Source organism: Barbus barbus (assembly GCF_936440315.1).
Source record: "Barbus barbus genome assembly, chromosome: 2".
Lineage (NCBI taxonomy): Eukaryota > Metazoa > Chordata > Actinopteri > Cypriniformes > Cyprinidae > Barbus > Barbus barbus.
Window position 1 is genome coordinate 36,827,159 of NC_136730.1, and position 13,304 is coordinate 36,840,462.

A 13,304-nucleotide genomic window follows, 5' to 3' on the forward strand; every position below is an offset into this window, starting at 1 on the left:
TAGACATGTTGCAGTGTAGTTTTCTGATAGTTTGAGAATAAATGACATAAAAGCACCATCTTTAGGACCCAGAGTAGTAGGCCCCTATGATTTATGCGATGCGGAAAACATGGACGGAATCACAGAATCCAGTTATAAAAACAGAATTTACAGTTCAACGCAGGATTTCACAGAATTTGTCAAAGTTTGGCTGAATTAATCAAAAGGTCATTACATCTCCAGAACTGCTCTGAGAGTCACTTTATGAGCATTTTACTGTTGAATTTGAGTAAAACTAGCATTATATTCATATCATATACACACAGAAATGTAAATTCATGGCAACTTGTCAAAATAAGTTTGGTTTAACTCTAAGACATTAACTACGTACCAAATGATGCACTATGCACGTATGTACTTATGCACTATGTACTCAACCATGTAGTTGTATGAATTTTATAAGGTTATTTTGTCATTAATAATCAGAGTCTGATAGTCCCTCCCCCTTCGCAACGTAATTAAAGCTGCGACAGTTGTGTGCATGAAGTGTCCATCATTCCGCAATTAATTTTAAGTTATTCAAAGTGCACTTTTTCTTTTTGCAATTTTCAGCATGAACGCACTACTCGCATTATTTTACTACAAAACGTCATCGAATGGTGTATAAGTACGCAATTTGGGATGCACCTATTGTGGCAGAAATACAGGTATTGTTCAGTATGTACGTAATACTACTGCTACCACTAAAATTATTAAAACCTTATTTCTGAAGGAATAATCATACAATATTTATTCAGTGTTTTAATGTGTATTTGCCAAAACATTTTATTTGTTTAATATTCATTAATTAAAAACTAAATTTCATGTTTCATTTGATAAATAAAACATTTCATAGGGCCCTAAACATGTCATTTTTGTTAAACTTAATAAATTGATGTTAAATTGTTTCATGATTATAAGTATGTTTCAATTAGACATGCTTTTTGATAAATAAAATAAAATTAAATTTATCCATTAAAAAAATTTTTATGAAAAAAAAAAAAACAGAATTTGGGAAAAATGAAAACAGATTTCATAGGGCCCTAGAATAGTAGTTGCATCTGTCCACGCCACCATCTTGTATTACATTACATGAGTGCTATCGATGGCTCCAACAACTTTAGGGAAGTCCACAATCCTCAGAAAAGAGGCTTGCTTTTGCTGTATGATTTAAAGGTCAGTTGGGAAGTCAATGAACTGCCATAAAGACAGAAAAAAAGTCATTGAGTCATTATAACTTTCTGCAGTCAGAGCATTGTTTCATAGAGTTGGAGAAGTTACGGAATTTCTTACAAGGTCAGTAACAAAAAGAATACCTTCACAATCTGTATCATTTTAGCAACTCTGTGTCATCATATATTTCCAACACATTCTTTCTTTAATAGAAAGTGCATGGTGTTCGACACCTTACTGCCATCTTGTTACTCCCAACTAGGTTAGGATACCTTAAATCATCTTAAATCAGCTAATTTAGGAGCTGAGATATAGTCTTAAAATTATGAACCTCTTTGACATGCATACAGCCCCAGATTTATAACCGAGGCACTGTCTGTCAAAGTTACAATAGACATAAGATAAAGGACATGGTGGAGATTTCGGCTATTTCTACATCTTAGAAGTTAGAAGAAAAAGAATACCTTATTTATTATTTTTGTTTGTTTGTTTTATACTAAGCACAGTCTGAAATGAATAAACTGTTCATCTCAGTTTATTTAATAAAATAAATCAAAAATAAATAAATAATTTAATAAATCAAAAATAAATAAATAATTTAATAAATCAAAAATAAATAAATAAATGAAAATAATTTAAGTCATATGTATCAAAAAATAGGCAAAAGTGTAACAGATCTGCTTAGCAGATAATCAGTAAGACAATCATCAGCCAACAAAGGAATCAACCAGGGATAATATCATACAAGTACAAACTTCCCCTTTAATAAATTATTAAATAGTTTAATTAAAGTTTACCAATGCTAGTTTCCATGACAGAGTTTGAGATACATCTTTTTTACTGGAGCTGCCGGTTGATAAGTTATGATTATAAACTGCAACCACAAACTATACAAAAGTGGCAGCCCTTCCAGTGCACTCAGTGTCAGAATTTGCGCACTTGTTTTCATTCACTCCTTCAAGTAGACTATATTAGTGGACTAATGTAGGGAATAGTGAATGAGGGTATAGGGGGCAATTTCAAACACAGCAAATGATTAACTATGGAAACCAACAAAGGAACACTAGTCACCAAGGACACAGAAAGTAAGCACAAAAACTGAGAACATAGGGACAATGGAAAGCAATGAACATAAGAACAAAACAAAATATGAACAATGCACAAAATAAGAGTCGTATAACTGATGATTTGTGACACCATTATTAGTATTATACATTTATTAAGGAGCCAAAATAATAAACCAAGTCAACTGCTTCCATAATACAATCAGTCAATCATTAAAAAAAAAAAAAAAAATAGAAAGTAGTTTGGTTCTGGTTAAAAATACATAACATTATATATATATAAAATCAACATTATATATATAAAATCAACAGAAATAACTGTCTACAGTATGTAACCTCTAAAGCCAAAGAGTCTTTTTCTTCATCAAAATGTTTTATTGGGTGTAAATTATGTGCAAATGGCTCAAGATGAGTTTATCGCTGTTGTTCAAAAATAATAATAAAAAACAACAACAAAAAAAAAATGGTTAATTGTAATGGTTAAAACAGTGCTGAATGTAAGAAGTGCTTTTATGCTTATTTTATGTATAACTATTCCATTCATTCTCTAGGTACTTTGTGGCAGAACACTGTTTTGTTTCCTCAAACATCTCTCTTGTCCATCTGGTCCACTGGTTGGTTCTGAATTCCTCTGGTGGTGGAAATTATTTGCTCTTTTTTCCATGGCCTTTGAACTTAGCCATGAAGTTGAACGCTCCTAGATATTCACCAAGCAGCACACCCATTTTAGTGGGCAAAAGACTGTGACAGAGTAAAAGCAAGACAGACATGGAAAATGTTAAACATGCAAACTGAAAGAAAAACACACACACAAATGAAACCATATACATTTCTCAATTACATCTCTTGCACATCAACCAGAAAGCAGCGTTAGATTTTGGCTTCACTGAGAAAAAGACTTTAGTAATCTTGCATGTGTCTGTCATACTGTTTGTGAAGAGACAGGTGAAAGACTACCCCAGATCAAAGAGTTTAAAGTTTGCTTTGTATTCTCACATTGTTGTAAATGAACAATGCATACTCTTTCTCAGTGGTACCTGCACTGAGATTATCCAGGTTTATTGTCAGAGCACAATAAGAAAAAAAGCACCTTTTTACTGTATATATAGCTAAATTTTATTAAAACCCAATTGTGCTAACGGTGATACCACACTTTAAGTTGTATAGCTTTAGCATAGTAGCTATTTTATAACGGCTTAAAATGCTGTTATTATAATAGATAAACATGAAATTAAACTAGATCTTTAACACTGAGGTCCAGCATGACTTACTTCTTCAAAACGATGGCAATGTAGATGCTTCGAGGCATATAAACATAAACCTGTTCCCTTCTAACAGCATCCACAATTTTTCTACACGCATACTCCGGCTCAAGAATAGGCATGATTCTGGGCCATCTGTAAAAAACACACATACACACCAGTATAAGCACTTTGTCTTTGAAGACATTTACAAAGCAGATAAGAGGAACTACAGGAATAATAAGGCATCCCAACAAACCCAAATATTACTCACAAGTGGCAATTAACTTCCTACATTCAGTTCCAAAATATTCGCATATCCATCTTTCAAAAACATTCTACATGTTCTCTAGCTCCTTCTGTCTATCTATAAAGTATTTTATCTAACTTGAAAATACTTGTAGTTACCAATAATACTTTAGCACTCTTTGCTGAACACATTTAGTTTTAATTTGAATTAAACAAATGTAATCAAAAACCTCCTTAGAATCAAACAATGAAATATATTAATATTACAGAGAACTACACAGACTCTACAATTTGCAAAATTATTAACATGATATAGGTTGAATGAGAAAACTGACTATTGAATTTAAGTGTTTTCATGCACTGAACCCACCTGCAGCCCACATTTTGGTTGTGAGAAATGTTAGACAATAGTTCCTAGTGCATTTAGCATTGCTTTTTCCCTATTGTCTGCAAACATACCTGTAATCCATCTTTGGGTTGTGACCCACTTCAACCAGCAATAAATTCCAAACAAACAAACACTCTTCCATGTTGAGAATAAGAGAAAAACACACACACTCACACACACATCTTAGAGAGCACTTGGTGAATTACACAACCTCTTGTCATATTATGTCTGTCCTACACGAGTGTCTCTTTCTCAAGCAAACTCACCGTTACTCTTATTTCATCATAATCCAGTTGATAATTAAAATTGCTTAATGCAAATAGATATGCAGAAACTCTGGATAAAACTGTTTCTGTTTTTCATCATATTATATAACAATGTAATACATGTTTAAGTGCACTGTATGTTTGATGTTTGTGTGCAGAACAGCCACTGGCTCTGCACTCTCTTACCTCCACTCATACAAATTTACATCCCCTCCAAAACCCTACAGTTATAAAGTGAGCTGTGACTCATACCACCACAGAAAGACACATTATCACTTTCCCATGTATTCACAAATTTCATGTACATTGTTCCTCACTGGTAGAATGCTCTTATGATTCCTTTATAATATTCAAGAAATGTTTAAAAAACTGCCATAAGAACATGACATTATCCTGTTGATGTTACATTGTTGATTGTTCTAGCATGTACTCTTATAGTTTCTTTTCATATAAGCCAATGAGCTTGCTGCTCAACATTTAAATACTTGGCTAGTGCTTGCTGTAGCAGTTGCAGCACGCTCAGAAACCCTCCACCTTCCCCAGCTCCACCTGTATAGATCTGCTACAGGTTAATTTTATGCATGTTACATATGGGGGTTATTTCACATATATGTGCAGCAGCAGTATTTTTTACATGCTCACAGCAGCATGTCTTTGGACGTACTGGCAGTAGTACTTGCTCTGCTGCAGCAGTGTAGTAGATCTATTCCGCCGAGACCAAACACATTAACATTGGCATGCATATTATCATGCTAAACTCTCTGAGAGTTTTCATGACAGAAATTAATAAATGTTAATGTACATGCTTCTCCAATGTACTGGTACAGATTGTACATGCTACATCGTCACAGATCTAGCATTCATAAATTATGCAGCCATGTCCACAGGTTTATCATAAAAAAATACAAATAAAAAAACATTGTGCTGAGCAATACAGAAACTGTTTGGTTAAGTAGGCAGGAAAAGTAGGTTATGTTTATTTTTTAGAAACAGTATGTTTCTTACTTTGTGTTGGCACCATCAAACATGCCAGTGTTAATGAAAAATGGGCAGACTATGGTGGTCTTCACTCCATCACAGCCCATGGCCAGCAGCTCTAGTGCCATAGACTCAGCAAAGCCAACTGCAGCAAACTTACTTGCACAATAATCTGTACAAAACATTCAAAAGCACAATTGTCACATGAAATGTGTACTTATTTCTAAGTGAGATATTTACATTGTTAACTGAGAACATCTACCTGCCAGTCCATTTACTCCAATAAGTCCAGCGGAGCTTGCAATACTGACCAAATGGCCATGATTAGCAGCAATCATTGCTGGCAGAAATGCCTTGTACATCTAAGAGGAGATATAGGCTATCATGCATGCTTTGTTTTAGCATCATTTAGAGGCAAATAGACAGACAGACAGACAGACAGACAGACAGACAGACAGACAGATAGATAGATAGATAGATAGATAGATAGATAGATAGATAGATAGATAGATAGATAGATAGATAGATAGATAGATAGATAGATAGATAGTATACATACCCAGAAATGTGCCAGACTATTGACCTCCATAGACTTCTCTATGAGTGAATCAGGAGATTCCATGAACTTCTTCCCAGTAACGATTCCTGCATTATTTATCAAAATTGTGATATCACCAACCTCACGTTTTACCTTAATAAAACAAAGGGATTGAACGTGAATTACGCAAGATCTTATTAGACTGTCAAAATGTAAACTGACTAAAATTCCTGTCCTAAAGTTGAAAGTATCAAAGAGGTGCCAAAGTTGAACTAGTTACAGCAGTTCATTTTGATTATACATACTAATTAAGAAAATCAATCTGAAACCATTAAAAATGATTAATAGACACTGTTATAATGATAAACGTTTTACACAGTGTATTGAAAATAAACGTTTAAGCAAAAGAGTGGATGTTTATAGTCATAATGTTTATGGTCATTACAAATTTGGCACTTGTGTTGGTCCTGTTGCACACAATGACATTCTTTTCCAGGTATTCTACCTGGTTTGCGATTCTGTACACTTCCTCGCGGTCGCTGCAGTCACAGGTATATGTGTACGCTCGCGCTCCGTGCGTTTCTTTAATCATACGAGAAGTCTCTTTATTACCGTCCTCATTAATATCCCACAGCACAAGGCGAGCGCCCAGGCGCGCGAACTCCAGGGCCATGAGGCGACCTATGCCGCTGCCCGCCCCGGTCAGCAACACGATCTCCTCGGTCACATTCTTCTTTCGAGGCGGTATAAAAAACCTAACGAATGCTTCTAAGCTGTAGACCAGTGACATCAAAAGCACCTGGAGAGTCTCCAAGAGAAAGTTCATGATGATGATGATGAATAGATCCTAGAGACAATGGTTATACGTTTAGCAAGTTTATTGACATTTTTAACAATAGTAAATTTACGATGGCATCACAAATTAATAATTTAGCGAAAATGATCATGTAGTCGTATTTACTCTTTGTCTTACCTCACTCTTTTCGATTAGCGCTCACTAATAAAACAGCAGGTTTGTTCCATTCATTTAGAATCTAACCGAGTGGATGGATGATCGACCTTCGCTCTGGCTGTCCAATTATTACACTTCGTGTTTGCCGAAAGACAAAGTTCTGTATTTGTGTAGCAAGAGAAGCCTAACGGGACAGGATGTGATGGGCGCGGCATATGTTTAACCATTTGACGGCCCCGAGTTTCCTTAACGCGCATATGAGAAAATAAACTGGCTGACTATTGAATTAAACCTTTATCATTTGCCTTGAATAAATTCATGAAGTGAATTACAGCTCATTTTATTATGATGATGGAATTAAGCTATGCGACATTTACCAATCTTTTCTAAATCTTGTTCTAAGGTCTGCTCAAGAAAACATTGATAGCCATAATCATAACAATAACCATATAGTTTACCAGAGAGAGAAAGAGAGAGCAGACGATATCACTAGTAGCCTAACAATATAATCGAGATCACTTACTGTGAATTTTGTCCAGCTGATGAATGATTGGCTAAAAACAGAACTGCAGCACATAAATAAACTGAATGTTTTCGTCTGTTATGTGGATGTTAATATAGGCTAGTTATTTCGTTACAGTTAGGCTATCATCCTTGGTTTGAACAACCATTTAGTTATTAGGTTGCACTCCAAATAAACAGTGTATGAAAAAAAGATACTTGTGAATAGCATGAGACTTCTCACATTCACAGAACAAAGGTTAGATCTTGTCTTGAAACCATTTCCTTGCATAGCCCTTAAAGGCCCGATAACTACAAAGATAACGATAAAGATATAGTTCTAAAAAGCGTTCTCAATAAAGAATAGCAGAGTCCACACCACGACTAACGATAAAGGCACAGTGAAACGATACCGTTGGAATCACTCTCTGAATGATTTTTTTCCAGCTGATGAACGATACAAACGTTGATATCCAATCAGAATCCATCCTGCTATAAAGAGCTCCAGAATTTAAAGCGGCAGACGCGCGTGCGATAAACAGATGATATCGTTCGCTGGTGTGGACGCTAATATAGTTATCTTTATAGTTGTCGTGCTTGGTGTGAACGGACCTTAAGTGACTATCAATGCAATTAAAGTGGGATTTGGGAAGAATACATCTACTATGAATTCCCATTACTGATATAATAATAATAATAATTATTACTGATATTACTGAGTGAACTATTGGAGAACCTATAGCCTACAGTGTTCTTGATAACCCTTTGATTTTATATGCCGTTTAAGATACCCAAAATGCATAAGACTTTTAATTAATGCATGGCAGAACTCTTGTTTAGCAATCACACGGTTATGCTAAGGATCAAAGGTAAGAGACATCTGGCTTAGATATGCCACGTGTAAAACACATTCAAATAGGCTAGAGATAGTGATAACATGCTGTATTTATTGCTTCTTCACACTGGTGATTAATCTGTATAATAAAGACCTTGCATGGTGAATTTTCCATACAGGATACTATTTTTGAAAACTGCTTCACAAATTCAAATCCCCCTGAAAGTGTACTAACTTTTGTCTTGATTGTATGAGCTCCATGATAGTCATGCCATTGGTAGAAGTGCTTTTCACTTCTAACTCACATCATAAAACATGCAATTACACTACCACTTCAAATAAGCGTGTTTGGTCCGAATAATAAGCTCAGCACAATTCAGAAAAGGTAATGCAACTTGCTTTTACTCACTAACAAAAGGCTGCTGAGGCACAAACCTCAGACAGAAAATGCTGATGTCTTGTGCACAAAAAAAAGAGGCATTTCTATTCAAGACGCACATTCTAGTGCAGTTCCGAGCAGTTTATTCAAGCTATACAGCAAATGACAATATTCAGACTGGTACCCAAAAAAATATACATCTGTGTAAAAGACAAGTGTCATGAAGAAATAATCACCATATAATGGAGAAGTAAATGTCATTCTTGTTTTCTCTAAAATGTTCTTCTTTTAAGACTGAATGAAAGTCTCATGCAAACCAGAATTGTAGTGTTGATTATAAAAGGAAAATGGTTGTGATACAGCATTTGTAGTAGGTCATCCTGATTACTAAAATCTGCTACACAACTTGTAAATCTAATTTTGAATTCAAATTCAATATGTAATGTTAAGACAATATATTCATGGTATTTGAGGTCTTTAATAGGTCTTATTCACATGAAATCATATCACCACAATAAAGACATTAACACATTAAAACTTATGAGCAACATTTAAAGCGTGTCTCCTCTTTCGGATCTCAGGTGGTATCTAAAGGGCTAAAGAGGAAGTGGACTAGGGCACAGGAGAAAAGACCATCTTAATATCCCATGAATCCACCATACCTCTTTTGTATCTCTGATGAATTTTCATCTTCCTCTTGGGAGCGTTTTAAGAAGCCTCCATAGCGTTTAGACTCCTGCCACCACTGTGGTCGACCTACACGTCTCATGAAGCCCCCATATCGTTTTTGTAGTGCCTTAACCCCACTTTCCAAGTCATAAAGTTGTCCCCTCTTCATAAAGCCCCCATAACGTTTTGCCATACCCTTTACACCCTGTGCTTCTCCATTTGAATCAAGGACGTCTGTCAGAGCCTCCTCCTCCCTCTTGCCATCAGACTCAACTTGATTGGCCAACATTTCAACATCATGATTAGTCAGGATCTCTCTGCCATGGTCAACGTCCTCTGGCTCCAGTCCATAGAGCTCAGCAGTCTTCTTCATGAATCCTCCATAACGCTTCATGAAGCCTCCATAACGCTTCATAAAACCCCCATACCGCTTCATGAAGCCACCATATTTTTTGTCTACTGGGTGCTGTTGGGTGTCCAAGTGTTCCATTTCTGTGGATGCTCGGTTACCCTCAGGAGTGTTATCAGCATTCTGCATAAAACGTTTGCACAAACTCCAAGAGCTGCCTGCACTCAGATGCTCCTCACACTCCGCCACGCATTCCTGTGAAAAACGTGAAAATATAGTCAATGAGACATACAGAAAATTCTTATAAAATAATGGATGTCTCTTTTGCCCAGACACTAACGTTAAAAGAGGATATGAAACAATTGCTCAAACATACTTTTTTTTCCTCCCTCAGCCTTCATCTCCCAATTCATAACTGGGCAATATGCAAATGAGTGAGTGTGTTTTGGGTGATATGGGGATGAGTAGGTGTAGAGTGTGTGCTAAGCTTGTGGGAAACCATGGAAACACTAATACAGAGTGACATACTGAATTTGAACAAAATACACCAATACCCTAGACTCTCCAACACACAAACATCAATTTTTAAATGATAGAACATTTAGTGAACTCAGAAACATGGAGAGAGCAGGATCCAGTTGCCCATTATTTAATGTTATAATAAAATAACAAAAGTATACAAAAGACTGGAACCAGGAAACGTATAAAACAAAACAGAGCCAAAACTTAACCTCCACGTAAGAACAAGTCCTGACACAGAAACAAAGTAAACACAAGGGCTTATATAAAGCATATACTGTATATACCAGGGATAGCACTTGTCATGCCAAAGGACAACAAAACAACAATCAAATTTCAGCCAATGGATGACAAGACGATGGTCCGGGATTTTGAGGTGAACGTGGGCCTGGGCTCTACGGCAGTGGAGGAACTGGAGACCACAGGGGAGCAGGAGACCAGAACACCACAGCAAAGCCAGAGACCACCATGGCAAGTTCACATAGCCTGCCAGACCACAGAACGATTCAGTGTAGGCCACGATGGTGTTCATACCTTCTCGAAAGCTCATGAGTTCATCTGCTGCATTCATTATTGGTCAGGTCTTCCAATTATGAATGATGAAACTAAACACTAAATGTCCATAACACAAGCACAAAAAACAGGACAACACATGTATGACTTTGTTTACATTACATTTTCACACATTGACAAGAACACATCCATGATGTTCAACCAAAATTGAAAATATGTTATTTTCACTCCCTCATGCATTTTTTTTTCTAAAATCTTTGTGTTCCCAGGGAAAGCAAGAGCTGATAAAATGTAAAAACTATAACTTGAATGCAATGTAAGTCGCTTTGGATAAAAGCGTCTGCTAAATGTATAAATGTAAATGTAAATGTGTTTGTGTGTGTGTGCATGCGTGTGCGCATCACTCAATAAAAACAGCCTAAAGATGATGTCAGAGTTTTATATTAATTTATTTTGGCAAAATGTTACAATTGCTGATATTTATTTGAGCATTTAACACTTAATTGTTCTGCATGAATGTCAGAGTTCCAGAATTATTTAGATGAAAATTATTAACAGAAAGTGTAAGATCTTATGAACTGTTGTAGGTCTATAGCTCTTTTAAGATGTATAAGATTCTGCTATAAAATTTAAATTACTTGATCACGCCATTATTCGTTTGAGCCATTGGGTGATTAATATTAACAGCGGAGAATATCTTTCTGTTCCGACTACGCAATTTTGACTCAGCTCGCTGTTCTTTAAGGTAGGCTTTGGGGTAAATTAGCGCAGCCTAGTGGTGGTCTGTCTCACAAACAGTCTGGTGCGTTTCACGATTTCAGACTTTTTATTTCTCAGATCAGTTCTTGATCACTTTAATAGCCTACATGGCTGTAAAATCCAGAAATTTCTATCCTGGCCATGTAAATCATAATTTTATATTCACAATATTTGTTGCCACTTCTGAAAATAAATAATCATAGACCCTACAGTACCTATATGAACTGTTCTTAGAAAAAATATATATTTTAAAATGTTTATTCGACTTTTTCTAAGCAAGAGTTGATGCGTATCATCTTCCAGCTTTTTTTCGAATAAGTCATTATAGACGAATTACTTAATAAATTAGCTAATTTAATAATGGTTTACAATCTGTTAATTTAGCTTCTCCAGAGTGTTGCAATAATTAATGAAATCACAGTTTGTTTGTTTTAATTAAACAAATATAAAAAAGACTTATGATAACATGTATGCAAATAGCTTAAATAAAAATTAATAGTAGGTAATACTTCAGCAAAATATCAGACATGGATATTTTGAATAGCCTATATAATTTTGTATTTTTACGGGATTGAATTCCAAACAAGTAGCTTACTTTCATCCCGTTTTCTTCACATATGCGTGGTTTTATTTACTGTTTGTACGTACATTAAACAGTAGACTTACTATTGAGTGTATTTTTATGAGTTGAAGAGGCAGTTGCTGTGAGCAGTACGCGCAGTCTTCGCCACAGTTCGCGCTCGCAGTCAGCGTCAGATACGCGCTCAGCAACAGTGTCCATCTGGAGCTTACGGGAACTGTTAGTATCTGTATCGGAAAAGATCATAACAGATTGCACTCAGTGTAATGCTTCCTAAAAATGTATTCAAATTAGTGCCATGAAAACAAACAACAATTAACAATGTTTCCCAATTCATATAACTGGAAATACCAAAAAGCATTTTGTATTTAAGCAGGTTTACTAACCTTCATGACGGCGCAAGTTAGTCCAGTCTGTTTGGTGCATGTAAAATGTCGTCAATACTAAATGTACAAGTGCGCGTTACTCCCTAGAGTGCGTGTTTGGAGAGAGAGAGAGAGAGAGAGAGAGAGAGAGTATAGCGGCATATGAATCAGGATACTGAATCAGCTCACAAACCCAATATAAGCACTACACAAAAATAAGACAATTTATTCAGTGAAATTCTTACACTAGAAGATATAGTTCCTGACAAAACAATATTATGCGTGAAAACAACAATTGACTGTGGGAGTTACGCAGTAATGTTTTATGTTTTTTCGACTGTTATAGTGTACAACCGCATTAAATTTATTGTTAACTGATGTGCAAATGCTGAACTAAACCCTTATGGCATTTTTTTCTCAAGATTATGCATGCACAATGTGCATTGTTTGACAACGGTTTATTTATCTTCATAAAGCACATTTATGTCTGCAGGTCAGATTGTTCTTGGTGGTTGTGAAAATATCCTCAATATTTCTGCATTGATTACTAATAAAATGTGTTCAATTAAGCTCACAAATAAACAAATATAATTAGACTCCACTAATAATACAAACATTTTCATATTATTATTTTATACTTTTCACATTAATCGAACCCTTGAATTTAGTGACTTCTATCCTCCTTTTAGCAGCAAATCCTGCACCAAATGTTTCAGTTGGGGAAATATGAAGAATTCTTAAATGGTCATATATATATTACATAGATGTCTTATGTGGTTATTTTTTTTTTCCTTAATTCCTCATCTGACAGTGCAACAACAAATAGAAACAACAATGAATTAAGGACATTCACATACATGATGATGATGATAAAAATAATAATAAAATGTAAAAGTAAAAGAAAGAAGAAAACAATAAAAAGAAAACAGAATATATGGAAGATAGTAGATAGAAGAAGTATATATATA

At 35.4% G+C, this 13,304-nt stretch overlaps 2 protein-coding genes across 3 annotated transcripts; both read right to left on the reverse strand.

Annotated features, from left to right (window-relative positions):
- Positions 1 to 1,926: 1,926 nt before the first annotated feature.
- Positions 1,927 to 7,802, reverse strand: LOC306882608 (epidermal retinol dehydrogenase 2-like). 2 transcript variants are annotated; one of them, XM_079437336.1, is made up of 7 exons: positions 7,391 to 7,802; positions 6,421 to 6,762; positions 5,937 to 6,068; positions 5,640 to 5,739; positions 5,405 to 5,549; positions 3,527 to 3,652; positions 1,927 to 2,996 (listed from the first exon to the last, which is right to left on the reverse strand). In XM_079437336.1, exons 1-7 carry the CDS (start codon positions 7,442 to 7,444, stop codon positions 2,900 to 2,902), a joined length of 996 nt encoding a protein of 331 aa, XP_079293462.1. In that variant the 5' UTR covers positions 7,445 to 7,802; the 3' UTR covers positions 1,927 to 2,899. The 2 variants fall into 2 exon arrangements, with proteins under 2 accessions (XP_079293462.1, XP_079293463.1); XM_079437337.1 differs by having other exon boundaries at positions 6,889 to 7,802.
- Positions 7,803 to 8,691: 889 nt separating this feature from the next.
- penkb (proenkephalin b) lies at positions 8,692 to 12,451 on the reverse strand. Its single transcript, XM_079438320.1, has 3 exons — positions 12,358 to 12,451; positions 12,058 to 12,198; positions 8,692 to 9,855 (listed from the first exon to the last, which is right to left on the reverse strand). Exons 1-3 carry the CDS (start codon positions 12,361 to 12,363, stop codon positions 9,220 to 9,222), a joined length of 783 nt encoding a protein of 260 aa, XP_079294446.1. The 5' UTR covers positions 12,364 to 12,451; the 3' UTR covers positions 8,692 to 9,219.
- Positions 12,452 to 13,304: the final 853 nt, after the last annotated feature.

Excerpts from the sequence above, each read along its gene's own strand:
- penkb (XM_079438320.1), bottom strand. Across the intron at positions 9,856-12,057 it reads TCATAAAAATACACTCAATA|GAATGCGTGGCGGAGTGTGA; the intron begins GTAAGTCTACTG and ends CGTTTTTCACAG.
- LOC306882608 (XM_079437336.1), bottom strand. The coding sequence starts at position 7,444 with ATGTGCTGCAGTTCTGTTTTTAGCCAATCATTCATCAGCTGGACAAAA. Across the intron at positions 5,550-5,639 it reads TGGAGTAAATGGACTGGCAG|ATTATTGTGCAAGTAAGTTT; the intron begins GTAGATGTTCTC and ends TGTTTTGTACAG. Across the intron at positions 2,997-3,526 it reads ATTGCCATCGTTTTGAAGAA|TCTTTTGCCCACTAAAATGG; the intron begins GTAAGTCATGCT and ends ACTCTGTCACAG.